At 38.5% G+C, this 27,230-nt stretch overlaps 4 protein-coding genes across 4 annotated transcripts; 2 read left to right on the forward strand and 2 right to left on the reverse strand.

Moving 5' to 3' along the window:
- Nucleotides 1-2,452: 2,452 nt before the first annotated feature.
- On the forward strand, nucleotides 2,453-4,933 carry LOC104414303 (putative F-box protein At3g16210). The gene is made up of 2 exons (XM_010025370.3): nucleotides 2,453-3,745; nucleotides 3,878-4,933. The coding sequence occupies exons 1-2, from the start codon at nucleotides 2,478-2,480 to the stop codon at nucleotides 3,891-3,893; spliced, it is 1,284 nt and encodes a 427-aa protein (XP_010023672.2). The 5' UTR covers nucleotides 2,453-2,477; the 3' UTR covers nucleotides 3,894-4,933.
- A 399-nt stretch (nucleotides 4,934-5,332) lies between these two features.
- Nucleotides 5,333-8,887, reverse strand: LOC104414302 (RPM1-interacting protein 4). Its single transcript, XM_010025369.3, has 4 exons — nucleotides 8,648-8,887; nucleotides 6,492-7,271; nucleotides 5,799-5,990; nucleotides 5,333-5,673 (listed from the first exon to the last, which is right to left on the reverse strand). The coding sequence occupies exons 1-4, from the start codon at nucleotides 8,651-8,653 to the stop codon at nucleotides 5,635-5,637; spliced, it is 1,017 nt and encodes a 338-aa protein (XP_010023671.2). The 5' UTR covers nucleotides 8,654-8,887; the 3' UTR covers nucleotides 5,333-5,634.
- A 2,989-nt stretch (nucleotides 8,888-11,876) lies between these two features.
- Nucleotides 11,877-14,155, forward strand: LOC104414304 (40S ribosomal protein S4-3). The gene is made up of 5 exons (XM_010025372.3): nucleotides 11,877-12,011; nucleotides 12,569-12,646; nucleotides 12,760-12,940; nucleotides 13,255-13,352; nucleotides 13,481-14,155. The coding sequence occupies exons 1-5, from the start codon at nucleotides 12,009-12,011 to the stop codon at nucleotides 13,913-13,915; spliced, it is 795 nt and encodes a 264-aa protein (XP_010023674.2). The 5' UTR covers nucleotides 11,877-12,008; the 3' UTR covers nucleotides 13,916-14,155.
- Nucleotides 14,156-16,473: 2,318 nt separating this feature from the next.
- LOC104414305 (eEF1A lysine and N-terminal methyltransferase) lies at nucleotides 16,474-26,963 on the reverse strand. The gene is made up of 16 exons (XM_010025373.3): nucleotides 26,458-26,963; nucleotides 25,384-25,485; nucleotides 25,193-25,259; nucleotides 24,722-24,903; nucleotides 24,238-24,495; nucleotides 23,389-23,472; nucleotides 23,250-23,297; nucleotides 23,100-23,161; nucleotides 21,774-21,822; nucleotides 19,942-20,197; nucleotides 18,627-18,748; nucleotides 18,279-18,359; nucleotides 18,123-18,197; nucleotides 17,445-17,641; nucleotides 17,173-17,323; nucleotides 16,474-17,000 (listed from the first exon to the last, which is right to left on the reverse strand). Exons 1-16 carry the CDS (start codon nucleotides 26,893-26,895, stop codon nucleotides 16,803-16,805), a joined length of 2,370 nt encoding a protein of 789 aa, XP_010023675.2. The 5' UTR covers nucleotides 26,896-26,963; the 3' UTR covers nucleotides 16,474-16,802.
- Between the last annotated feature and the right edge of the window lie 267 nt (nucleotides 26,964-27,230).

Raw genomic sequence — 27,230 nt, forward strand, 5'->3', positions numbered from 1 at the left:
TTTGACAAGAGCATCTTCAAGTACATGTTCACTAGAAGTTTCACAGGTTTTCTAATTTCTCTTACATTGAGATTATCTTTGTTTTATCTATAGTTTTTTAGGAAGATTGAGTTGTGAATTTATTTGTGCTTTGCATAATGCTTCTTATACCATTTTGGTAAGGCAGGGAATCTCAATTAATGTTCTAAACAGTGCCTTCCTTAGGTAGGTAAACCCTAAACCTGCCTCACTAAGCTGAATCAAGTAAAATGCGAGGCAAATCTAAGCATATTTTATAAATATATATTTAATTGGTCAAATTCTTTGTAAATATTTCAATTTATAGGTTTTTTTTACATTTTTTATTTTATTTACTGTTTTTAATTGTTTAACTTTCTATTCTAATTTAATTTAAAGTTTTTATCCAATTAGCATATAGCTTAAAATGGGTGTGGATTTTCCTAGAATATTAATGGGCTTTAGCAATATGGATAAGTTGGGTATGAATTACTAGATTTACATTATATAAATATAGATCAAAACAAGTTAAATTGATCAAATATATATCAAATTATTTTTGATCCAATCCAATCCACCCATTTGACGGGTCTACCTAGAATAGAGGCATTACTTAGCTAACAACCCCCATGCAAATTTCTAGGCACCATAGAAACAATCGAAGTTTAATGTGATGAGCTAGATTTCAATGTGATGTTGCACGTGGTGGAATTAGAGACTGACGGATGCATGTACACAAGTTTCTACGAAACAATCATACTTTTTTCTTTCTTACAAGTATGCCTATATATATATTCAAGCTGGTTTTCTTTGTCTTTTATTAGGCAATTTATTTCTGAAATAGAGTGTTCTTGTAAAATATTTAGGCTTCTTTTTTGTGGTTTTGTTATGAAGTTAAAAGTGATTTTTCTATTTAGAACATGAGTTTCAATGCCTTCATTAGTAACTGTAAAAGGTTGGATTAATTGTATGAACGGTGTTCCAAGAATAACTTGTTGTATCATATTTTTAACTAAAAGAAAAGATATTTTATAAGACATTTGGTCTTTTACTATTAAGGCTTCTGGCAACTTGTATTGGATATTTAATTTGTCTCATGAGGCTGATTTTAGAGATTCGGAAGTTTTATCAAAGTATCTTGTTGGAACAATGCCTTCTTTGATATAATTGAGATCAACCCTGTATCAAAAAGTGTTGTTGTTTCAATAATATACTCATTATTGATTTTTATCATTATATTTATTATCCATTTCCTAGATGTTATTTCTGTTAATAACATGAGGAAGGTTGGGTCAAAAGTTTTAGAAGTATTGGCGATTTCATTTTGGTCTTCTAATTTTGTCTTTCCTTTTATGACAAAAGACTTTATATCGGAAATTTCTTGTTTCATTTCTAATTGAGTCTCTTTCAAGGCTTGTATTTCTAATTTTTGTTGTTTTATTTCATTTTGGCGATCATTAATATTTATAGGTCTAGACTAGGGTTTTTTTTTTTTTGATAAAATCTAGACTGGGGTTTTTTGTTTTTATTTAGAATGTCTTTCAGATTGTAGGAAGTATTGGGCTTAGTGGTAATATTCATAGAAGAGTGAAGTCTATCTAAATATTCTTTTTTTGCTTCAGGGTCGGTTATTTTATCAGCAATGCTGAGAATGAATTCTTCTTCTTTTGTTAAGACATTTACTTCAAGAATGGGTTTTTTTGGAGAGGCGTCTTCATAATCAGAATTTGAAGAGATTCTATTTCGTTAACCTAAAGACCATCCTCTTCAAAAAGTTCATTAGAAGAAGTGTCACTATTATCTATAAGAATGTTGTTTAACTGGTATAAAATATTGTCATCTAAAGAAAGTCCATTCAATTTTTTATTAATCCTACAGTATTTTGAAATATGACATTTTCTACCACAAGAATAACATTTAATGCCTTTAAAAATTTTCTTATCAGTATGAGATCTATTTTGGTTATTCTTATATTTTTATTTATTCCTATGAGGTTGAGGTTTGTTACGATGTTTCTTTGTTTCTTTTCATTTTGGTTTTGTTTTTTCATTATAAAAGGGATCATATTGAGCACAAAAATCTCCTAAACTTCTATTGGTAAGAAATTGTTTTTCCTTGAGTTGTCTTTGTAATTGTTTTTCCTTGAGTTGTCTTTGTAATTTGATTGTATTAGACATTTGTGTTCCTTGCCTATAAACGTAAGAGAGTATTTCTCCATAAGAAAGTAGACCATAAGGAATTTGGCCACTGTATTCTTCTCTAATTTTATATATTTGGTGAATTCATGCAGGCGAAACATGCATTTTGCAATTGGAAGTGGGGATTCACTGTGTTTAGGCAGCCTCGAGCAGACTACCGGCTAAGGATTGACGGGTGATCGTCACGTGCTCGCCTGCGGAACGGTGGTTTTTAGCGCCGACCATAATCCGAGGATGTCAATCGGAACACGGCAATTCACTTTCAGGGATATTTTGAGGAAAATGTCCAAATCTAAAAATCCATGTGGTTGGAACAGGGGAGGTCGGAGGGGAGTAACCATGTCGACTCTCAGCGAAGACGACGAAACCGAAATCCTCCTGCGGCTTCCCGTGAAATCTCTGCTCAAGTTCAAGAGCGTGTGCAAGCCATGGAACTCACTGATCTCCTCTCCCTATTTCGCCAAGACCCATCTTCAGATTTCCGCTTCTTCCCCAAGAATCCTCCTCGCCACCAACCCTCCTCTGTCCGTGAGCTGCGAATCACTCCATGATGATGATCGTGCCGGCCATGAAGGTACGCCTCTAACCCAGCTTCGGCCTCCGGTTGAAGCTCCCGACGGATGTCGCCCCCGCATCGTCGGATACTGCGACGGTTTGGTCTGCTTGGAGTACGACGATCATCGGATTGTTGTCCTGTGGAACCCGGCAACAGGGGAGTCTAGAAACATCCCAAACGCTAGCTGCTCGTATAACCGACCGACCATTTGCGGACTTGGCTATGATCCATCGACTGATGATTACAAAATATTGCGGCACTGTTCCGTTGCGGATGCGTATGGGTTTCCAGAATATAGCGTGTTCGATGTTTTCGCGCTGAAGACTGGTTCTTGGAGGAGAGTTCATGACAAGCATGATGAATTTAACTATTGGCCGGAAGCTGGGACCTATGCGAATGGTTTCCTTCATTGGCTAGTCGTGGGGAGAGATCCTTGGGAACACAAGAAGATTGTTTCGTTCAGCATGAGCAAAGAGAAGTTTGAGAATGCGTTGTTGGCGCTGCCGGAGGCCAATGAAGGTACTGGGTTCAGAGTATTGGCAGTTGCCGGTGAATGCCTTCTCATATATAAAAGCATGGCGGAGGTGGACACTTTTATGGCATGGATGATGAGCGACTATGGTGTGAGATCGTCGTCGTCTTGGATGGAGTTGTGTAGTGTTACTCTCCCGAATCAGACATTAAACACTTACTTCTACATGAGGCCATTGTGCTCTACCAGAGCAGGGAAGATAGCATTCAGTTCGATCGGCACAACCCGCTTATCTATGATCCTGAGAAATGTTATGACAAAGAGGTTCATGATGGAGGATAAATTAGACTTTGTAGTGTACGCTGAGAGTTTTGTTTCACCTCATGGAGCAAAGCTGCAGAATCAATATGTGTCTCGGGTGAAGGAGCCTATGGAGAGAAGTGACTTCATTGGTGATCACTCAGTATTTAAAGAAGGGGAAACTTCATATAAGAAAGCCAACAGCCATCTTAGCAGTAAAAGGTACTATCAATCTCATTTTAGCCTTTGTTTTAGATGGATGATAAAATATAAAGCATGCTTGGAACTGAAAGTTGGTTTCGGTATTCCTTTGGGTTAATTATAGTGAGTTTAAGTTCGTATTTTGTCCTGCAGGAGAAAAGCTTCCTAGAGGGCTAGTTGTGATGTGGATGCCCAGGTCGATATATTGTGAAGTCAAAGGGGTGACTCAGTAACTGCTTTAGGCACTTTGTTCTTCTCTTTTGTGGGTTCCTTCTGGATTACTTTGTGTGTCTGTGTTTGGTCGGGATGGCGGACTTGTTTCTTGGTTTACTTGTATAACATTTTTGTAACTCCTCTTTCCACAAATCAAAGCCCTGATGAAAACCAATGGTTGTGGATCCACCAAAAAGCTTCAAGCATGACTGTATGAGTAGGTAAGATGCACTTCAAGTAGAATTGTTTTCTCATGTACTTATCTCCCGCATCTATGTACAGCACAGGGGAAAAGAAGCCTCAATATTCATCTTAGCAGTACCAAAGACATCCTCTGGAAGTCTGACTTGCGGGTCCTTGGTTCTGAGTTTTAACTTATAAGCAAGAATATCATTAAAGTCAGCAACACAGCCAACCTTTAATTTGGATGTGTAGCCAATTCTGTCTTCAACATTAATTGCCTTGATACCATGGACCATCGGTAATTATCTATGACTTGGAGCTCCTTGGTTCTGATTTTTAACTTACAAGCAAGAATATCATTAAAGTCAGCAATGCAGCGAACCTTTGATTTGGATGTGTGGCTATTACCGTCTTTGTTGGTAATTGCCTTGACGCTATGGACCACCTATTTCGAAGGAGTTATTTGGACTGACTCAGGTCCAAGGTCTCTGAGCGAGAAGCCAAACTAAATGAGTCGATTATAAGGGCCAACGGAGGAATATCTGTTTGAAAGATGTTGCCCTGTTGCATGCTTCTCAAGCGAACGCTCTGTATTATAGCTGGACAAATTGTTTAGTGTTGCCAATGCGTCATGGAAAGTACGCCAGATACAAATCTGTAGCTTAAGAGCTTCTGTCGATTATAGCTGATTTGTCCTCGTTTGTTTCGAACTGCCGGGATCCCGATAAAAATAGACTTCATCTCTACCCGGGAGATTCAGCAAGTGGTGTGTCTTTCAGTAGTTACTGATGCAAATCATTGGATTGTGGTGCAGGAATGTAGTGATACTCTATTGCTTGGAAAGTATAGTCTCTTAACAATTTCAATTCCACCATGCATTTACCACCATTTTCCTCATTCTAGCAAGTCCACTATGTTTGGATGTCCACCAACATTGTCTGATGAAACAAGACATGTCCCTGATGATGTCGAGTCAATACACAGATGAGTAGCACAGTTGCCTTAGAGCAATTTGTGATCGATGAATGCAATGGTTGCTCTAGCAGCCGCAGTTTGCTCTAATCACGGTTTTGAGGCATTCAAAGGTGCTTTCCGAGATCCACTACAATCATTCCAGTGCTCTGATGTTGCTAAAGTGATAGCTACCCTTAACATGGCTGATAGCTATGAACTCAAAATACCTCTTTCCTCAACTATAAAGCTACAAGAAGAAGCCAGCTGAATACTAACTCAATCTGCAAATTATCACCATTATACACATGGAATGTATGAATACAATACAAGGTGAGGCTGAATTTGCCAAATATAAAAGAACCAAATGAATGCAAAACATTTGTTTCTTCAAGCCTCATGTCGTCGGTGCATCGAATGCTCACTGGACAGATAAAAACTACACAATGCTCACTGGACAGAGTAAAAACTACACATACTTTTTCCTCGCGGTACAGACAAATCCCACGCAAGTTGTGCAGATCGATAAACAGGGTGTGGCCCATTTCTTAGTAGCTTAGATATCATTTTGCCCGCCATGGAAAGCACCAGCATCCTCGAGGCTGCAACGAGGAGACAAAAGAAAGCAGAGTTAAGGTGATTATCATCTTAAATGAACATGTTCAATCGACAGAAAAATATAGAACCCTAATACTGAATGAAGAGCCACTGCGAAAGCATTGCATACCTCGGGCTTTGTATCAGCGTGCGGATACTGACCATTGGAATGAGGGGTCCCGGTTGTAGACACTGGTGCTGTTTGTGCGGCGCCCTGCTTTTCCTCCACCACGCGATTAAATACATCTGTGTATTGATCAGCCGACGAAGGGTTTGTCTCATCCCAATCTCCGAATTTAGGAACGGCTATGCTGTGATTAGGCTGACAAAACAGAACACAAGAATCAGAATCAATTGGTTCAGGCCACAGAACAACAAAATGCAGTAAAGGTTCCAACTTCTAGCGGCCTCAGCTCAATGCAGCCCTAAATTTTTTTGACATTTTCAAGTTTCCATGGAAGCAGAAGCAGATTAGTTTTCCATAAACCGTGTGTATCTTGCTTTCAAAACTTATACACGCTTGGACCGTCAAAGACTTATGCAATCCAGCTTCCAAAAATGCTGTTTTTGAGTAAACACCACGTCGTAGGAAATCCAGTCACATTCCGACTCTTTTTCATTGCTTTTTTTCCTTCCATGTCAATAAGGCAGGGACATGATGACAAAAAAGCTACCGAGGTTTGGTTTCTCTAACTGGAACTAGACTAAAGCATGTTCATTTTCTTAATGGATGCACAATTAACTGCTTCGACTGTCAGTCTATAAATTTCTCAGATTGCCGGATACTCTCCATTAAGAAAAGCGAACATAGTTGAGAGATTACTGTTTTATCTCCTCGGGCAACTGATTTGTGATGAGATCTCCCCGGAGTCATGGGAACTGCATTATGTCTGCTAGTTGTGGATGAATACCTCTTCTCCCGCACTGGAGAAGGCATTGGACCTCCTCCACCCCCAACACTAGCTCGATGTTGTGCACGGTAAGAAGAGGACTCCATGCGCTCCAACCGAGGATTTTGCCACGCCATTCTGTTTGGGGAACAACAAGATGTCCTTACACCGTCACAATGAACAGGCAATTCAGCAATGACTCTGCCATATCTAGGGTCTCGATGCAGCATAGAGTCACTAAGCCTCCTCCTGGGATGATTATCTTCTTCCGCTCTAAACCGATAATCATAGCTCCGCCTCCTTGCATCTCGGCCCTTCATGACCTGCTCAGCTTCGGTTTTGGGCTTTCTTATGCCACTATTATATGGTCGAGACATGCCCGAGGCAGTTCTTCCACCAATGGCTACACGATGCAGAGGTGATCCAATGAGTCTCTTCCGGTTGGCTTCGTCTCCACTTCTGTAGTGCTTGTGCTTCAACATCGCCACCTCTGGCTCTGCAACTTTCTGTGATCCCAGGACGACCTCCTTCTGGATAGAAGAGGTTTTGGTAATAGGTTCACTATTCATAGACGTTTCATAATTGCCCTGAACACCATTTGGGTTTCTTTTCGCATGGCCCTTTCCTTCTCTTGCTTTCTCAAAGTAGGCTGTATAAGGAACGCTGTCTCCGTTTTCCCAGTTTCCAAATGTCGGCAACTGTGAGCACCGTTGCTGCATTAACCAACAACAAAGTTGAAAAAGACCGTCATAGACAATGCGGACTTAAAATTTCATGAAGCTAGCCCAGGAGACAACTATTCCAGACCTCGACAATTTCAAAATCAAAGTAGGCATCAAAGTAATCGACCTCTGATAATATGATTTCACATGTTTATGTTTCAGAAGATACGTTCCTCTGACTAGAATGGCAAAAAAAAAATGTGTTATGACCATGGTCGTGCCCGAGATAAGCACTAAATAATCGTGCTTGACCTCCAACTAAGCACATTAAACGAAGTAGCCATATTAGTCCTCAACAACCATCAGGAAAGGCCAACGTTTGAGATGCATGCCAGCCTAACGTCTTGAGTCAGGGAGAAGTTGTTCTTGTGCAAATATCTTCCCATTAAATGTCTAGACTTGAGCTTCATCCTCATGGCAATTTACTCTCTAAAGAAACCAAATTTGCAAACCCAAGAAAGAGACAAAGGGCTCTCCAACACTTGCAAGTGCTTGCCGGGATTCAAAATGCACAAAGCCAGTCGGCCATTAACCAAGTTCTTACTAGAAATCCTCCGTAATATAGGCATAGAACAGAACATCCATCGATGTGAAGTAATATGATCACGATTAATACAAAAACTGCTTAGTAATAACACGAACAGAACAGACAAGTTGAAACAAATACCAAACAATCACCAACAACCTTATTAATGCTGCAAATGCACAGCTTCAAAACACATGAAGTCATACATAAGGATACCTTATTCGCCAATTCATACTAGTATCTGGGAAATAAACTGAACCCATATAGTTTAAGCTCGTGAAGAAGCAATCTTAATACTAACTCATGTGTGAAAACATCATTTCTATGCCTAGCTCGACTGAAGACTACAGATCGGGGGTTAGAAGCGCCCTACATGGGAAGTAACTTCTATTGAGGTTGTCGAATTTCAACTTTGTTACCAAATGCATTGAACCATCTTTTACTTAGCAATCAACATGCTTCCCGCATCGTGGCTGCCTTGGACGAAGAACAGCCAAAGTGCAGGTGAGTGTAACTTAGATGCATTCAGTGATCGAAACTAAAAGTCGAATTAGATTTGCTCCAATTGCATGGCTGTCAATGAAACTACCCAGAAAGATTATACACCCAATACATCCTCAGCAAATTATTAAACAACTAAGCCCCAAATACTAATATGTAAAGAAAACAGTCAACAGATAATAACTAGAACTTTCCCTGTTTTAAACAAAAATGAGCCGCAAGAACGACAGAACAAAGCACGGGAAACCATACAATGAAAACCCCATCACCATTTGAAGCAAGAAAACAGAAAAGATACGGAGGACTGTTCAGAAGCACATAAGGGAAAGAAAGCACTGACCGCCATCGGTTCTTCTCAGAGGGAAGAGGCTTGAACGAAGGAGGAGGGAGGTGGTTCAGCATATAAAGAGTGAAGACAACATGGGGAGTCTTCTTCCTCGGATGAAGGAAGGGCATGAAGTGGTGATCGGGCATACAGAGAGCCTGGAGAACCATGGTGGATCTCACAAGCCCCGGTCGTTGTTGACTTCGTCCTCCAATTCATCGCGTCTTGACGGAGTCTGCACTCCCTCTCTTTCCCTTCGTCCTTTTCTAAGCGAGAGGCCTACGTCGCACAGTGAAGAGCCCAAACCCGATACGTTATTAGTAATTTTTTTTTCTTTTTTGGGGTGAATACAAGGTACAAACTAAGAAAAATAAACCACCGACCGTGGTGGCTGTTAGAAGAAAAAGAACAAGTAAGTTTCAGTCCTTTAAGGGAAGGTCAAAAAAGAGTTCAAAAGCCTTCTCGCAACAAAAGCAAAAATCACTCTTCTCTCTCTTCTTCTTCTCTTCTTCTTTTCTTCTTTTTTCTTCTTTTTTTTGGGGTGGCAAGCTATTAAGTGATTGACGCGTGGCATCGAGATGGTGGTTTCGCAAGACGGGCAGGCCGAGCCTCACCACGGAGGTTTACGTGGCGGCATGCCTCGGTCAAAGTGGTTCCTTCATGGGAAGTCGGTACCGAAGAAGAAAGAAAAAAAAAAAAAAAAAAAAAAACTAAGAAAATAATGTCTTAAGTCTACAATACCAAATTTATCACTAAGCAAGACATAAGATAATTCTCTAGGAGGCTGCGAGGAAAACATAGTATCCAAACGCTTTGCTATATCAACATTAGTTAATTTATCAGCAGGCAGATTGCCTTTAAGAAAAATGTAATAAATTTTTAACTCAAAATGGGAGCTCAATAACCTCATGATATCCTTAAGAAGTGTTGGACCAGTGTTATTCGTTGCACTCTCTAGATTAACAAGATTGGTAATAATTTTGGAGTCAATCTCAATTATGAGTTTGTGGAAACCTTCTTGCTTTGCAATGGTAAGTTACTAGCACAATAACGAGTCTCCTAAGTCAAATTGCGACATATGAAGCCAATTTAAAATTTACTAATCCGAACACGATCTTACTAGTTGATAACTTAGGGTACGTCTGTTTCGCGAAAAATGAATAATTTAAAAAGTGATTTCCTAAAAATAACATAAATATTGTTTCAAATAATTAGTACATAAAAAATTTCATTATCAACAATAATTTATGTCCAAATATTTATGTGAACAATAAAAATATTTATCATCATTCATATTTATAAGCAATATAAGTATTATTTTTAGAAAAATATTTTCTAAACCATCTATTTTCTACAAAATAAATGGAATCTTACAATATAATTTAGTGTTTTATACCAAACTTTTAATGATATTTTACTTAGCTCTTGCAAAGAGTTACGGATGTTAGCCGCTTTTGTGCTAGTAAGTTACCTATAAGATCATGAATTTACCCATATTATTTTTGGTAAAAAATTTACCCATATTGAATCAATAAATAAATAAGCTATTGAAATAAGAGTGCGTAAGCTTTAAAAAAAAAAATCAGTAATTTGAAATTGGCCAAGTTATTCAAATAAAAGCTAGCAATTTAGTACCAACTAGTACTTGATTAGAGTTGATAAAATTTATATGATAATCATTAATACAAGGTTGGTAAGTTACTATTAGGTGTTGGGAAAATTGCTGAAAAAGTCATAAACCTATTATACAAGAATATCAATCGAGTCTTAAACATTTAAATACAATCAATTTAGTCATAAACCTTTTAATAATTTGTTGAAATTACTAATATGGTTGTCGATCATGCCATATAAGATACCAAGCACTAACTTGGACAAATTTCTTTTTTTTTCTTTTTTTATAATTTTTGAATAATCATTGTGGCCGGTGAGGGTCGCTAGAATCAACAAGGAAAAAAACAAAAGAAATGAAAATATTAAAAATTTTAAAAAATTGCAAAAGTTATTCATATTAGTGCTAGTTTTGCCACATAAAACAGTTAGCATCTATGTTGATGATTTTTTAGCCAAAATTGCCCTTAATGACTAAATTTATAAAATGTCAAAAAATTTAGAATTAAATTAGCCAAATTGAAAATCTTATGATTGAATTGACTTATATACGATAGGTTTAAGTTTATATATATATATATATATATATATATATATATATATAATTATATATAATTTTCTCATTAGTTGCTTGACATCGCAGCCATGATGGGTTTTGAATAGAGTTCCCTCCAGATAACCACCTCGACAAGCTCTAACAAAGCTTGCCATGGCAAAGCTCTCAACATAGCTTGAGCCTAAGCTTCATAGCCAAAGCTCCTTTAGAGCTCGCGGGCAAGAGGGCAGTGGATAATAATCAATTGCAAGGTAGATTAATTTGCACCCTAGAGTCAAATCAAGCAAGGTTGGTTCCCAATTTGTGGAACTGGCTATCGGGACACTTAGTTTTGGAATCGGATTGGCTAGTTTGGGCTGGTTCCATGATCATCATATCAACATATTTAAAATAATTAAGAATGTATATATGGACAAATAAAATTATGAAGAAAGCATAAGGTTTGCTTCTATATCTATGCAAGTCATCACTCTATTTCAGTGAAAATTGAAATGTAATTTATTAATTTAGGATTTGCTTTAGTATATAAAGTTAAGAAAAAAAATGAAGTAACATGGGTTGGTTTGGTGGGTCATAAATTTTGGAAATGAGGATCGGATCAATTCATTCGAGAATCACCCAGAACCAATAGGTTTGGTTCGGTTCATTAATGCACACCCTTTATTGACAAGAGCATTTTGGTCAGTGATGGCAAACATTGCAACTAATTTTGAATGCAATTGCTATGGACTTTAGTCAAGTGGCGGTGGTTATTTATTATGGTCTCATATATATAGAGGGGCGAGGGGCGAACGAGTCTTTCTAAAATTTTGGATTTTGACTAAATATGCAAATGGCAAATTCTTTTGAAAAGCAAGGCTGCAAATTAATACTAGCTTTCTTTTTCCCAATTACTGCTAGTTAGAAAAGTCAAATTGGTTTTTGAAATTTTCCGAAAAAAATATTTCTTACACGTGTTTCGCGCTTGCAAGAAATTTTCAAGCATCTCCAAATCCATTCCGGTTCGAAACCCGAATTTTTCGGTTCTTGGGCCGGGTCGGCCCGGTTGGTGTGGGCCTAGCAGGCCCAAATATCTGCGCAGCATAAGAGGAAAAGGCGTAGGGTTTTCGACGTCTCCGCCTCATTCGTCGTCTCCCCTCGAGCCTTTCAGGAACTCCGCAGCGCGAAGGGAAGCTCCGCCGCCGGTCGGTCCGAGCCGAGCACCCGAAAATGGTGAGCCCCCGGCTCTTCTCCTCCTCCCCTTTTCTCGTCTTCACCTTCGGAGCCATCTGGGTCGTGCCGCGCATCGTGCTTTCCGATGTCGGCCGACGTCGTGGGTCGGAGGGGCGGCGTGTTGTCTCGTTTGCCTGCCGTTCCGAGGCGTTAAGAACGTCGCTGATCTGAAGCGGACGTGTAGATGGTGTGCGGGGGTGATGTCAAGTTTGCATCTTTGTTTGTCTTTTTTCTTTTCCCGGAATGGAGTGCTTTAGACGAATGAGCGCTCTTTGACTGTGGGAGTAGTTCTTGATCTATTAGTAGTTTGTGAGGATGTGTCTGGGCTGACCAGCGAGTGAAAGGGTTGAGTTTCGAAGCGGGTTCTGCTTATGATGGTCTGAACTCTGAAGTGAAGGTCCAGTAGGTTTGTTGAGACCCTTTAGAGGGGGGATTTGTCGAGATGGAAAGCCGGGCAATCTATGAATTTGATGTTTGGGCACGACAAGTCCAGGATTTTCTTACCTTTCCCTTTGGAATTGTTGAAAACAGAGGTCTAACGTTGTTGTGTGGAACAGGCGCGAGGTTTGAAGAAGCATTTGAAGAGGCTCAATGCCCCCAAGCATTGGATGCTTGACAAGCTAGGCGGTGCATTCGTAAGTTACCCTTTTGAATCCAAAATTTTCTCTGTCGGTTGGATTTGCTTGCTTTCTTGCTTGCATTCGGTTTCTTTCGTTCTGTATTCTAAATGTCATCTTTCGATGTGCAGGCACCGAAGCCATCTTCTGGACCTCACAAGTCCAGGGAATGTTTGCCTTTGATCCTTATTCTGCGGAACAGGCTGAAGTATGCTCTTACATATCGTGAAGTCATTGCCATCTTGATGCAGCGACATGTCCTGGTTGACAACAAAGTCAGGACAGATAAGACTTACCCTGCTGGTTTCATGGGTATGTTGATGCTTCACTTTATCTTTCTGAGATTTTAGTGCTCCTTTTTCACTTACGTATTAGGGTTGTATCTGATTTGCAAGACCATAATTTGGCTTGCTGGTATACTTTAAAAGTATTTACAGAAAACTTAAGAGAGGATGGTATCTACTCTGGCTATACATGAGAGTCAGCTCCAAATTAAACGTGCCAATATTGTACTATTTAAATAAAAGGAGGTTGTCATTCTCGATAGATTAAGAATTCCTTCCTTCTCAAAAACATAGTAGTCTGCAGTAATACGTGGTTAACTTATTTGAAATCTTTCTTATCAGATGTTGTCTCAATTCCCAAGACAAATGAGAACTTCCGTCTCCTCTATGACACTAAGGGCCGATTCAGGCTCCACAGCATCAGGGATGATGAGGCAAAGGTTGGTTTCTCATCTCTTCATTGGCTATGTTGAAATCGTTAAATCCAGTCAATATGGAAGGTTGTAATGAATTTTCTTATATCGTTTGCCAATAATTGTTTTGATTTTGTGGAATTTGTTCATCACAGTTCAAGCTTTGCAAGGTTCGCTCAGTCCAGTTTGGGCAGAAAGGCATCCCATACCTCAATACCTATGATGGCCGTACCATCCGCTATCCTGACCCTCTGATCAAGGCTAATGACACCGTCAAGCTTGACCTTGAGACCAACAAGATCACTGACTTCATCAAGTTCGATGTCGGAAATGTCGTCATGGTTACCGGGGGAAGGAATAGGGGACGTGTCGGAGTTATCAAGAATCGTGAAAAGCATAAGGGAACTTTTGAGACCATTCACGTCCAAGACTCACAGGGCCATGAGTTTGCTACTCGATTGGGCAATGTGTACACGATCGGAAAGGGAACCAAGCCATGGGTCTCCCTGCCTAAGGGCAAGGGTATCAAGTTGTCTATCATTGAGGAGGCGAGGAAAAGGCTTGCAGCCCAAGCATCTGCGACTGCGTGAGTTTTACTATTGATGCATGTATTGAATTATCTGACTGGCGCTTCCTGTTATTTAGCTGTAAGAGGATTTTTGGGGAATGAGCATCTTGTTTTTGTTCCGGTACAATTCTGGCGAAGTTTTGCTCCGGCAATTTAGGGTTTATCTGTTGTTTTGGATGTTATAGATGATGGCGATTTGAGGTTCTTTTTATCCTTTACAGTGTGTATTCAAATGCATGCTTGATTTCTCTTCAAGCATTGATGAAATCCCAAAGATTGAGAGAGGAGTCATGTGGTTTTGTTGAGAGCGAAAATGGCTCACAGCACGTCCGGGATGTCAAGCCTCGTGTAGGTTATATAGATACGATGTTGCTTAGTTACTATTTACTTTTGGCATGGTCGAAAATTGTAAAAAGTGGTTTTGCCCAATCATGGTCACTCGACTTTCACTACGTTCCAAAATTGTCTTTGAACTTTTAATTGTTGATGGAACTAGTCCCTCAACTTCCATTAAGGAGAATTTTAGAGCTTGTCCACTCTTAAGGCCAAATCAAAATATAAACCATCTTTTCACTAATTATAGACCATTTTCATGTCTCTCCAATCTGTTTCTCTGTTATACAGGGATAAGAACTTTACTTAGGATGCTCTTGAAAGTCCTGTAAAAATAAATACACCCATGAAAGATGAGAGCTCTAGCTCAATTTCTGTAGGAAAATCCAAACCCACTTTTGACAGTCAGTGAGAGGCTTTGACGTAATCGAAGACGGGGCTCTAGAAGAAAGAACTGGCAATGCCAACATATTAGAATTTAGCCCAAGATACAAGACCGTCTCTTGGACTGGCGGGGAAAGCTTCAAACGAGAACATGATTTAATCTGATTTCTTGAAGTCGGAAGCAGATGGTTCGAGACTAGTTAGGACTCTCTTTGCCTATCCGGGTGGAACGCAAGGCAACTCTCAAGTCACTGAGATCGTTAAGCGTCTCATTTCACTTTATGTGGGTTTAGTCGTTGATTATGAATCAGCTCCTTGCATCACTTGCTTCATTGCGCTCCTTCACACGCCCTGGAGACTACGTTTGCATACCTTATCTCTGAGAAAACCCAACTTGTAGTTTTGAAAGTTGGGAGCGGCATTGCCCTTGATACGACCTCGCAGGAGCGTCTCGTCTTCCGCAAAGTTACCAATCTGGATCCAAATACTCTTGTCATTATCGTCACGAGATCAAGCATTTTCTGCTGGACTGCACCCATTCACGCAAAAAATGCAACCAGACGTGGGTACGTTTGCGAGAAATAAGTCATGGATTACCTTGCCTCTCTTGCTAACGATGCCACCATCGATGTTTTCCATCTCTAAAACCTTCCATTCGGCTCAAAGATCTAGGAACCTTATCAAAGCATGTCCATCTTAATTCGAGTCAATGCATTATCCGTCACTTCCAGAGATTCCTCTCAGATTTTCGACTCGACGTTATGTCGATATACCAATCAGGTTAGTCATAGGTTCAATTCGTGTTATCTTGCCATACTTTTGCCCCTCAAAAGTTTTGTCGCATTAGGTCACGGCCTAATCCTTCCTTGTCCACAAGCAGGTCAAGAAGGGAAGTCACATAGTAATGAGTTCCCATTTAGAAAAAAAAATCAGACTTTTAGCGCAATACAATTTGTGTGGATAAAATTAGGGGTGTGTGAACTAGGGACTATCCAATCCGGCCAGTTTTATTGAGTTCCCAAGAGTGTCGATCCAATTCCCGATTCCTAAAAGTGAAACCAGTGTCTAAGCAGCCCAATCCCAGTTCCAAAGGGAAAATTGGATTGGACCGGATATGTATACTTTTCTAATTATTTTTATTTCTTTAAAAAAAAATTAGTGAGTTCAATTTATTGTTTTCAAGGAAATACAAGCCTATAATTAGACAATAAGATATCCAGATGAAACATTAAAAATTGGGACCGGTTCCATTAAACTGGACCGGAACTGAACCGCAAATTGGACCAGGAAACTATTACCCCTAAATAAAATCGCGTAAAGTCAATCCAAACCCAACCAGCACTTCAGACACATCTCATCACAGTTTAGCAAAGACCACTTATTTAACTCAATATCGAATTGAACCATAGAGCATGATGGTCAAATAAAACGTGATGTAATGATGAATTACAACATACTTTTGTCTCCTTGAAAAGGAAATTAAAAATCCTAATGTGCGAACTGATAATTTGACCAATACGACAGTCAGTCAATAATTATGAATTAGCTGCTTTGCAGGCACACAAAACACACGACAACCTCTAGCTACCAGCGGACTCAAAACTCTTAACTGCAACTGCTCCAGAAATCTCAGATAAATGCCAGACAACAGCTTCATAAACTTACAAGTAACTTGAATATACACCTCGTTTTGCAATCATCACTCGGAGGATGGGCACCTGATTACATGACGAAAGGAATCTACATAACTTTCTTCGCACGTTGCATGTACATGCAAGAGCACTATAGAGGATATGGTTGACAGCACCAGTTTCCAGTTAGCTCGCTTCAACTATGGTATGGGCTTTCCAAAATCCTGGAAACTAGAAAAATTGGTAGAACATTCACCCACCATGAACTAGGCATCAAGAATGACAACAATGCCATCTGAGCGAAAAAATTTACAAATGGAAATGTGAAACTAGTAGTACTTGCATATTGATCTCTCGATGAGTTCAAAATTTTCGGGAGAAAAAAAGCTCACTATGCAGATCTTGATACAGCCCCAAAAGGAACAGCGGATGGAATTTGCCATCACTAGCTGCAGTACCAAAATATATTTTGATTTTCTTTTTGAAAGCTACAAACAGAATAGAACATTTTGCTACTGATATTTTATTTCATTTTTTTTTTTTGGTCAGACTACTGATATTTTATTTCAAGCGTTTAATTTTCTTGGATGTGTCTACAATGGTTTGTCTCATCTTTGGATGTCTGCAGAGCAATAACTTCTGAAGCTGATCAGCAGCTTCGGTGAACTGATTTTCCGTGATACCATTGTCTGTCTTCAGAGCAAAAAGAATCTCATTGACGTCTTCTTCGAGTTGAAGGGAATAAAGGTGGCTGAAGACCTGCAAATATGCAACATAAACCGCACATCAGAATAACAACCATCTTTTGGCCAAAAAAATAAAAGAAGAATAATTACCATGTTAAGACAACATTAGGAGAATAATATAGAAGCAGAACAAGCAATTACATACGTTCTAGCATAAGTCAAGAACTGGAGTTCCACATACTCACCGTTTTCAACCTTGAAATCACCATTTCCTTGATCTTCGTAGATCTAGAGACCAAATTCACAACAAAGAGGCCCTGCTTGGAAATGGAGCTCTTTGCATCCTTTAGGAAAGGTTCTGCAACGAAATCAGCAGCAGGGCAGGACAACCCAGAGCTGCACTGGGTAATAGACAGCAATAAGTTCCAGTAAAAAGTTTAAAATAGGTGAACACCACCCTGTTTTCCACACAATAACAAGGAAGTAATTCTATGCACAATTCAGAATTCATAATAACCTTGGATCTTCAGAATCAACATCAACAACCAATATGTCAATTTCACCGCTGTCTTGGCTGTCTAGAAGGGATTCACTGTCAGGAGATTGAACAGTCTTCAAGTTCCCATTCTCCTTTCTATCAATCTCAGCATCCCCCGTAGGTGCAACTGTACTTGCAATGCCTCTGACAAACTCAATCCCACCAGTGATATGTACCTACAATAGCATTGAAGTAGAAAATACTATGCTTAAAAACATCAGTTGAAAAAAACATGGCTAAAATAAGATGCCTAAAAGGTGCACTTGCCTTGTGACATGTTGAGACAAGATATCAGAGTTACAGCACAGAGGCAAAAAGTACAAAAGAACTCGGAGGAACCTTGAGAAGAATGGGGAGAAAAGAACAGCCCACTTGGAGATTTTAATGTTGTAAATGTCAAGTATTCAGTCACTAGTTTACTCATTCTGGGAATTTTGTTTTAGGATAAAAACACAAGTATCCCAACTTTTGCCCATTTTGCAATAAAAAACCTAAACTTTCTTTCTTTTTGTACAATCATATAACTCAACTTTTTAACTATGCTTTATCACTCTCTTCTATGTAAAACCAACAGACAAAATACCATGTGTGCGATGTGAAGTAGAGAAAAAAAGTGAATAACTGAAGAACAAGAAAATGTTCATGGAGATGAATTACCTTCATCCGATCATTTTCAATGAAATTAAAGTACTCCTTTGCAAGACTAAAGACAAGGGGATCCAACTCTACTACCTGTACGTACAAGAAAATTCTGTTATTACCAGTACTACAGAACCACACAAGCATAACAAACAAGAATGAGCCTTTGTTCACCTCAACATGTATGAAGGGCATAGTCCCATGAAGAAACATAGGAAGTAGACCGGCTCCAAGACCTATAACTACTGCTCTAACCTGAGAGGATAAAAGATCAAACATTTGCTCAATTTTTAAATCTGCAAGAAATATCAGGAAAAAGATGATCTTATCCATTGTAGACCAAAGCATGGATTGTGCTATAGTCGATAGTCATGCATAAGTAGATTAAAAGTATGCATAAAATTGCCTCCTAAAGAAGTAGGAAATGCTATCAAAGCAGAAATGGGAATCCAGCTCTCTGGACAGTAATCACCAGCTACTTCTAAATAAGGGAAAGCAATAATCACTACTGGCAGCACTTACTGTTCTTCTTATGGATGATGCCTTTTCCAAATATGATGACACCAACATAAACCCTGATAAGATACCAGAGTGGTACGAACTTGCCAAATAGTCATGAGAGATCTTCAGGGTTTCTTGTGGCTCTACAACATGAAAGGAATGAGACCAACTGAACAAGAGTGGGGAAAAACATTGCTGAGATAAGAGCTATGAAAAATCCAAACAGCAATCTTTGCATGCCAGCATTTTGTGGTAAAAGAAAAGCGAAAAAGAATTTTTACCACTCCAAGAAGCAACTAATCTCCTCATTGGTGCAAAGCACTTCCATTTCAATCAATTATATTAAAATATACACAATGGGAAATATGCTTCAAGGACTAGTATGTGAAAACGTAATGCAGGTTGCTAAATATATCAAAGTGAAGCACCAAGAAAATCAATGATATGCTGCTGGAAAAAGGTATTAAATTACTAATTTACTACTCTTACAACCTGAAGTAGTTGGTCTACAAAGCTTCACGGCTCTATCCTCACCATTCTCAGTTCTTATGAAGTCTCACATTGTTCATAAAGAAAAGGGGGAAAAATTGTTGAAGCAGTGAAAGATGTTGCAGTTCTGCTCTCCTATTAGCCAAAGTATCTACAGATTACTTGTCTATTAGCTTGTGTCTTTTTAGAATTCCTCATCAAGTTGCAAAACTAAACAAACAGAGAAGAATGACTGACACTACATAGGCTAATACTAAAGGGATTTTCAAACAGATAATAGCATATTCTATTTTAGATGTTAGATAAAGCATTTTGGACAAGAGTGAAAAGATTAAGCAATCCATGTCCTTCATATGCAAGGAGACCCTTGTTTGATATTTCAGCAACTTTAGTCCCCCTTCTAATTAAAGTTAATGCCTGTTCTGTCAATCACCATTAGGTTCCAATGAAATCACAAATGGAATCATAGGTGACAACCAAATCAAGCAAATTATCTAGGAATCTAGCAAAAAATGGACAGGAGCGGTATTGCCCGGAATATGAGTAATAGATGTAATTATTAGCATCAAAAGCATTAAAAGTCCACTTTGCCAATGCCTCCAAAACCCTTTAATTATTGACACTTCCCTTCATCTTTGCAGTTCCTTAAATATAAAATTCGCTATACTTCTGTAATTCATGCATTTCCCAAGCCACTAAGATAATGCAAATCTTTTGTCAAAAACCAGCAGATAATCACAAAGCTCTTCAGAGACATGATTTCAAAATAAAAATAAAATTTACAGTAATGAGTTGCTAATATAGGCATTTGAAATCCAGCATGGAAAATGTGCCTGCCACTTAGTACCATTGTTTTTTCTCTGACTTCCCCCTTTTCTGGATTTGGAAGATGAACCTTTTCTCCTGTCAGTTTTACCACTACTAATGACAGTTGATCCCTCCCTGGTTAACAGAGCCTCAGACTGCACCAAATCCTCATTCCTCTGAAAAATCATGCGCCGGAATGTCCAGTCTCCATCAGGCAAGATGTGACTGACATCACCTTCAACATTACTGTAAACCACATCATCTATGGTTATTCGCCCAGTCAAGGAAGATGTGACCTACAATTTTACAGCAAGAATTGTCAGAGGATCACTCGTGGTAAATGCGATTATGTCAATTTCATATAAAAAAAAAAGTCATGCTTGAAATGTGTAGCTTAGTTATGGTTGATAGTTTTGGTTCATCCAAGCATTTCTCGCATTTACAGCCCATGTGCAGAAGTCAGTGACATTATACAGAAATGCAGTTTACAAAAGATTCGTGCAGAACATTCTAGTGAGAACTGTTATTGCAAAAAGTAAGGGCATTGATAAATGCTTGATTTGCTGAAACAGCTATTGAAAAAGGACAGATCTACATGCAAACAATGTCTCCAAATGTGAGGACATGAAGATGATAGTTTTCAATAGATAATGAAAATGCAAGTAAGATGGTTCCATTATTTGCCCAACAATGACGGTCTTTTCTCAACTGTGTCTTCCAAAGTGTTTAATATGAAAAGGAATAAGTGCAATAGAAATCCTAAAATTTGTTATGAAAATGCAATTTAATCCTAAAACTTGCAAAAAGTACAATCAAGTCCTAAAATTTATCAAAATGGTTCAATTGAATCCTAAAGTTAACGCTGTCAATCTTACTAACGGAAAATGCTGATGTGACGTGAATGTGGCATTTTAAATTTTTTTTTTAATTCATTTTAAAATAAAAATTCATTTAAAAAAAAATTATATTTAAAAACTAAATTTCATTTTTAAAAATCTGTTAAAAAAAAAAAGAAAATGGCAGCTCCTCCTCCGCCTTTTTAATAAAAATTGAATAAAAAATAATTTTAAAAAGCCAGGTGGAAAATAAAAATCATTTAAAATGCCACGTCAGCATTTTTCGTCGCAAGGCGACGGTATTAAGTTTAGGGCTCAATTGAACCATTTTGACAAGTTTTAGTACTTGATTGTATATTTTGCAAATTTTAGGACTCAATTGCATTTTCGTAACAAGTTTTAGGACTTCTATTGCACTTATCCCAAATGAAAATACTACTCTCTAGAAACAACCAAACAGGCTATGCAACAGCCAGCCAGCATAACTCTAGAAGGCCCACAACAACCTAAAGTCCGAAGGTGGAAGAAAATGAAAGAGCACCTTTTGTAACACTCATAAGTTTCTGCTTTTCTGCTTCCTTTATTTTTTCCCTAATAAATTCTCATTAGTCCATCCATAATAATCCTATTGATCATCTTAGCATTTTATCAGCCGCTGCAATGCAAAATTCTTATCACCCGCTGTTTTCTTGAAATGCAAAATTCTTATAAAGCACACACTTAAGCAAGAGGACCCACCACCCCGAGTCACACTTAATACACCTAGCAGTCAAGAGGAGGTTTTCTTGAAATGTCTTGTATTCAATTACTTGTTGACAACAAAATAATTAAATTACCTATTCTTTGTGGAAATCCCTTTTACGTACATTTTTAGTGTTTCTTACTCTTCTTGTCGCATTCTATTCTCCTTGCTCCAATCTTATACAGCTTTCTCAGTGATTTCATATTCTATACCTCCTTTTTCATCTTTTTCCCTTCTCTTAAGCCTGTTCACAGTATCAATGAATTTGACAGATGGACAGTTGAAGGTAAGAACCTGGTGGATTAATACTCTGTCCTTGATTGGGTCATCAACCATCATGAACCTGAATAAGAGACAAGCAGAATTTTAAAGTGATATAAAAACAATCCGAATGCCACTTATATAACTACAGAAAGCCATATTTTGCCTTCATGGAAGCAAAATAACTCCAAAGAAAGTTAGTAATGGAGCCTCCACCTGTTTCCAATCTGAAAGTTCATACTCCAGCACTAAGAACCAAAGCTTTTATGGATGCACTAAAACTAAATTCATATCATCTGTCTGTTGCAAAAATTACACTGGGAAAGATACTGCAAAACCGCATGTCAACACCTAATATATACTCAAGATGATCAAGGAACTTGAGCAGATATATAATCGTCAGGCCTTTTCACTAATCTATTGCATTCTTCCCAATATTTCACTTTCTTTTGAGTGACTAAAGCAATTACTATCACAATTACAGAATAACTAAAGTCACAGAACATGTCGGATCACAGTGCTTTTTGCTCTTGTATATGTCATTGTACTTCCATACCTTATTGATGATGTAACCCCTCAATTAGGCTACATTTGGTCATTTTGGATTTTTAACCAAGATCGGATTGGATAGGATATGATATGAAAATCATGGATTTTGCTACGTCCTATCCACTATTTGGTGAATCACAATAATAAAACCGGATATATTCATATCATATCATGTACATTATCTAGTATAAATGGCAAATTAACGTAAATAAACCGAATAAATGCAAAAATGGAGATGGCAAGAATTCCTCACAACACTTTTGCTTACTTCATTTTTATTCGCTTATTATTTATTATTTCATCACCATTTGTAATTTTTTTCTTTTTTATTTCTTTTTTACCCTTCCATCAATCTCAATTAAAATTTTCTACTAATGTATCTAGAATACTAAATAGAATACTAATATATATATATTTATTTATTGAGTTCAAATTATAAGATAGAAATGAATTCAACTATACAAATAAAAACAGGATTAAATAAAAAAAAAATTTTGGTTATTTTGAATTTTTATATCAAAATTCAAATATTATTTTAATTTAATTAATTTAAGAAATTTGTTATTCAAGAAAAATAACTTTTATATTATGGATATAAGAAATTCTATCTACCTTTATTCCACCTCCCCCCATAAAGTAATTTTATCTGAGCTATATCCTTCTTATATCTAACTTTATTTTGTTTTGAGTAGGCACAAAACAAAGAATAGGATAAATTTTATCATATATTGAATTTTATTCTAATTGTCAAACGCAACCTTAGAGTTTCAAAATGATTTGGAGATCTAAATAAAATGGGAGAAGTATTACGGTATTTGAGATCCATTATTGTTGGCAGGTTCCAACTGCTTGACCAGAGGAGACAAATCTTTCTGAAAACAATAACAGCCAAGAGTCATTAGCAACAGAAATCAAGATGCACATATATCTCGACCAGTGAATAAACAAAGCAAACAGTACCTGAATGTCATCCATGCTAGCATTCATATGACTGCTGTCCAGAAAAACCTAAAATTCATATCAAACAGCATATCAAGTGGAATGTTGATTGTTGACTCATCTAATTAAACTTGAGCAATATCAAATTCCAGAAGGGTACCATTATCAGGCGAGCTGCCTCTGCACTTTCAACTACTTTCCATTGACCTTCTTCTGAAGAGTAGAGCCACCCATGAGCCCGAGTCTGAAATTAACATTACGTCACATATGTCCAACAGTTAAAAAGACCCTACAGCCCAAATTCCATCAAATGACCTGATTGACATTGAAAATTTATATAGCTTGTCTAATATAAATTTAGAATTAGAGTATGTCTATCTCAGCTAGAAGCTTATTCACATCACACTAAAATCATGCATTTGTATTGTCTTGGCACCAATTATTTGGCAAACAAAATACCTGGACAAGCATAGATTTTTCTCTAAAGCACACTAAAATGATATTCAGAGGGCAAAATGTATACAAAATCTAGCTCAATATCTGTTATCTAATTGAAGTGAATACCTGCTGATAATCCATGACAGCACCTATTGCAAACTCTAGGAAAAGCCTAACACTAATATTCAAGCGTCATCCACATAATTTGGTTACAAACTGAATCAGAAACATATTGCTACTCTCAGATTTGAGAACCCGCACTAGGTGACCCATTACTTCCAAATACCATTAAGTTGAGGTTGCAATGGTTTGTCTTCTTTTAGTGACGAACTAATGCCATCCCTCTCTGATGACTGGAAGTGTTGCAGCATCATAGCAATCAGACTAACTCAAATACACGTACTAGTTTGCAAAAGACATGGATACATTGACATAGAACAAATGCTGGTTGAGTAGGAATTATGCCTCAAATGAAGGGGAATACTTGAATTTCCATACAGCCAGGACAACATGCACATGGGAAGGCTTTATGTAGCCAAACATTTGGTAAGCAAATTGAAGAAGTACCAACCTTAGGCACAATTATGACACCACAATGGCGCAAGAAGGTTTCAGATTGCTCTTGTGCGTCAAGAAGTACGGCTCTATAACTATATTGTGAGTTTCGATTGCTTAGAATAAGCTGTACACGACGTCCAGGATCGAGTTTATCCAGGGCACCCTTAGCTCCCAGTTGAAGATCCTCGAGAGAGTGCAACACATCAGAACCAGTACGGTACTCTTCACGAGTCCTATTCTCATTGTCAAGTTCTTTATACATCCCAGAAATCTGAAAATTCAACAAGCAGTTTCAAGCTTCTGCAGTAACAGCATACTCTCTTATAATCTTGTTAAAATTAGTTACTTCCAACTAACAGGACAAAAGAGAGAAGACTGCAATGTCAACAAAGTAGGAAAAGAAACTCATTATGTGTTCACAGGCTACCACCGAACAATTAATTATGCCAACAAAAAACACTTGTCTGTCCCAAAAACACTTCAATCAGTTCCCTCACCTGGTTACTATTACAGTCAAGTGATGAGCGATTAAAGGATGATGTTATTGGCTGTAACACAGCAGAACTCTCTTTGACAGCAATCACCATAAAGGTCTGAAGGCTGGATTTCTCACGTGACTTGTGAGCTATGGCATGGATACTCGTTATCCAGCCAAATCTGAACTTAGAGAAAAGCAACCCTGGAAAGAAGGAAATGGAAAAGAAGGTATTGAATCGAAACATCTTAACATGATAAATAAGTAAGAGATTTCATGTTCATCTAGCATCTCATTCCTACATCAAGAAACCACTTAAAATTTGCTTTTCAGAAAAGTCATCTCCTGCATGCCATGCCTATTTAGAGTAGGCACTCTAGTCTACTTAACAACATATGATTGTCAGTTACTAAATAGTAATAACAAATTGAAAGAAAAGGGACATTGATCGCAATAAGTCCTTGCAACTTGACAGGATTTAGAAAATAAGTACCTAGAACATGTGATTCTGCCAAGGTGAGACATATAAATTTTCCCCCTGATAAGAGAACTCTTTTCACCTGGTAAGAAACAGCGAAACTTATCCACTGAATTGTATACTTTATTGGACAGTCTAAGTTATATTACTTAAAAGCATACTGCAAGTGCATTTATCTCAAATATTCATAGATATTGTATCAACACCTCTGATAAGTATTCATCTCCCAGCTTATGCCCATGCTCTGGCTCCATTAAAGCATCCAATCCACCTTTATCAAGAACAATATCAAATGTTTCATCTGAGAACTGGTGCAAACGCTAACAGTTAGAATCAATATAATGATGGAACCGAAAGCAAAACTGTAAACATCTTTCTGAATGAAACAAACATATAAAAACAGTCAAAAGCAGCATAAGCAATCAGGCAGAGAAACAAGACAATGAAGTTGAAAACCAAACATGTTGATGGAAGATCCAACATACATGCACAGCAAAACTGAAGACTAGCTTTAGTGCATTGTCCATCCTCTCTCAGTATTAAAAAATTCATCACCCTTGAAGCAGCAAGCAAAGTCAACAAAGTTACTTCAAGTTGATGGATGATGATTCATGATATGAAGTTACATAAACAAAACCCACAGGCTACCCTAAAAACCCGTGCACTGCAGCAAAATGATGTGATGAGGGAATGGCATAAGCATGGGCATGCATGTGGGTATGGACATTCTATCCAAGTGACAGACTATCAAAGTGCTCCATTTAGCGTTATTGAGCTTCCTCTCCCAGTGGCTCTTTTTCACCAATCCAATTCAACCACATATCTTGCTCTATGTACGTCGATCAAGCTCAACGTACGGTTTCCCTAGTTACATCTACTTAAACTTATTTTTGACCATACCCATCAGCTTGATCGACATATTTGGAATAGAAGAAAGACAAATCACTTCAGCAACAATAAGTTCGATGAATGAACAATATCGAAAATATTGAATTCCTGAAAGCAACTACAATCGGATTTCACCTCATTGACTATGAGACATACTGGATATGCCTATTAAACTCATTCGGAGGCATCCAAGGTCATTTTGAACTCGCACTGCAGATATAACCGCAAGAACGCCAGTGACGCCAGTTCAACAAACAAGCGACACGCGCACCGTAAATTCACATTCAGAATCTCTGTACGTACAGCGCATTTACGCACGCGAAATCACCACATAGTAGACAGGCATCAGGCCTCCCCGAAAAAGAAACGGATAAACAAGGCCCCCGACGAACCTGCATGGCGGTCATGTTCATGACGCGCCACCTCATCGCGGGGCGGTCGCGGACGTTGCGGCGGAGCATGTCGGAGATGACGACCTTGGAGAAGTCGATGTTGGTGACGGCGCGGAACCCGGCGTCGTAGAGGTGCTCGGAGAGGCGGGAGTTGCCGCAGCCGGGGACGAGTATCTGCGGCGACGGCAAAGGCTCCGGCGCCGGCGCGGCGGCCTCGGAACCGCCGGCGGCGGCGGCGGCGGGGGCGGGGGCGGGGGCGGGGGCGAGGGCGGAGAGGAGGGGGCCCCGGAGCTGGGGCCACTCGGCGTACCACTCGAAGGAGTCGTGGCCGCCGCGGAGGGAGAAGAACTTGTCCCAGTTGTCCTTGCTGGTGAAGTCGGTCAGGGTTTGGAGCAGCTCCTCCCTCTCCGCCTGCGATTCCGCCTTCTTCTTCCCCATCTCTCTCTCTCTCTGTCTCTCTGTGTGTGGAGTTCAGTAGGGATTTGGAAGGGGACGGGCAAAAATGGCTAATGAGTAAACGTTTCATTCCACGGTCTCTGAACCTTTTTCTGTCTGGCGAAAAATAAATAATTTTGGAAAATGGTTTTACTAAAATTAATTTTTTATGTAGCTTACAAAAATAAGGGAAATATAAATATTTTCACTATTTAAAAAAAAAAAAAATTAGATGTAAGTTATCGAGCTTTTACTCCGTTAAAAAGCATAAGATTTGGATCGGGTCAAATTCTAGCCCAGATAACTTTTTTGTTTGATAACAAGACACGATCTTTAAG

Source organism: Eucalyptus grandis, chromosome 8 (genome assembly GCF_016545825.1).
Source record: "Eucalyptus grandis isolate ANBG69807.140 chromosome 8, ASM1654582v1, whole genome shotgun sequence".
In the NCBI taxonomy this organism is placed as follows: Eukaryota; Viridiplantae; Streptophyta; class Magnoliopsida; order Myrtales; family Myrtaceae; genus Eucalyptus; species Eucalyptus grandis.

What these genes read in the sequence shown, in the direction of transcription:
- LOC104414303 (XM_010025370.3), top strand. Translation starts at nt 2,478, where the DNA reads ATGTCCAAATCTAAAAATCCATGTGGTTGGAACAGGGGAGGTCGGAGG.
- LOC104414302 (XM_010025369.3), bottom strand. An exon ending in TTGCCCGAGGAGATAAAACA is followed by an intron (nt 5,991 to 6,491) that starts GTAATCTCTCAA and finishes CTGTTTTGTCAG; the next exon opens with CCTAATCACAGCATAGCCGT. An exon ending in ACGCTGATACAAAGCCCGAG is followed by an intron (nt 5,674 to 5,798) that starts GTATGCAATGCT and finishes TCCTCGTTGCAG; the next exon opens with CCTCGAGGATGCTGGTGCTT.
- LOC104414304 (XM_010025372.3), top strand. An exon ending in ACAAGCTAGGCGGTGCATTC is followed by an intron (nt 12,647 to 12,759) that starts GTAAGTTACCCT and finishes TTCGATGTGCAG; the next exon opens with GCACCGAAGCCATCTTCTGG. An exon ending in TCAGGGATGATGAGGCAAAG is followed by an intron (nt 13,353 to 13,480) that starts GTTGGTTTCTCA and finishes TGTTCATCACAG; the next exon opens with TTCAAGCTTTGCAAGGTTCG.
- LOC104414305 (XM_010025373.3), bottom strand. Translation starts at nt 26,895, where the DNA reads ATGGGGAAGAAGAAGGCGGAATCGCAGGCGGAGAGGGAGGAGCTGCTC. An exon ending in TGCCCTTCATACATGTTGAG is followed by an intron (nt 18,198 to 18,278) that starts GTGAACAAAGGC and finishes TTGTACGTACAG; the next exon opens with GTAGTAGAGTTGGATCCCCT. An exon ending in TTGAAAATGATCGGATGAAG is followed by an intron (nt 17,642 to 18,122) that starts GTAATTCATCTC and finishes ATGCTATTGTAG; the next exon opens with GTACATATCACTGGTGGGAT.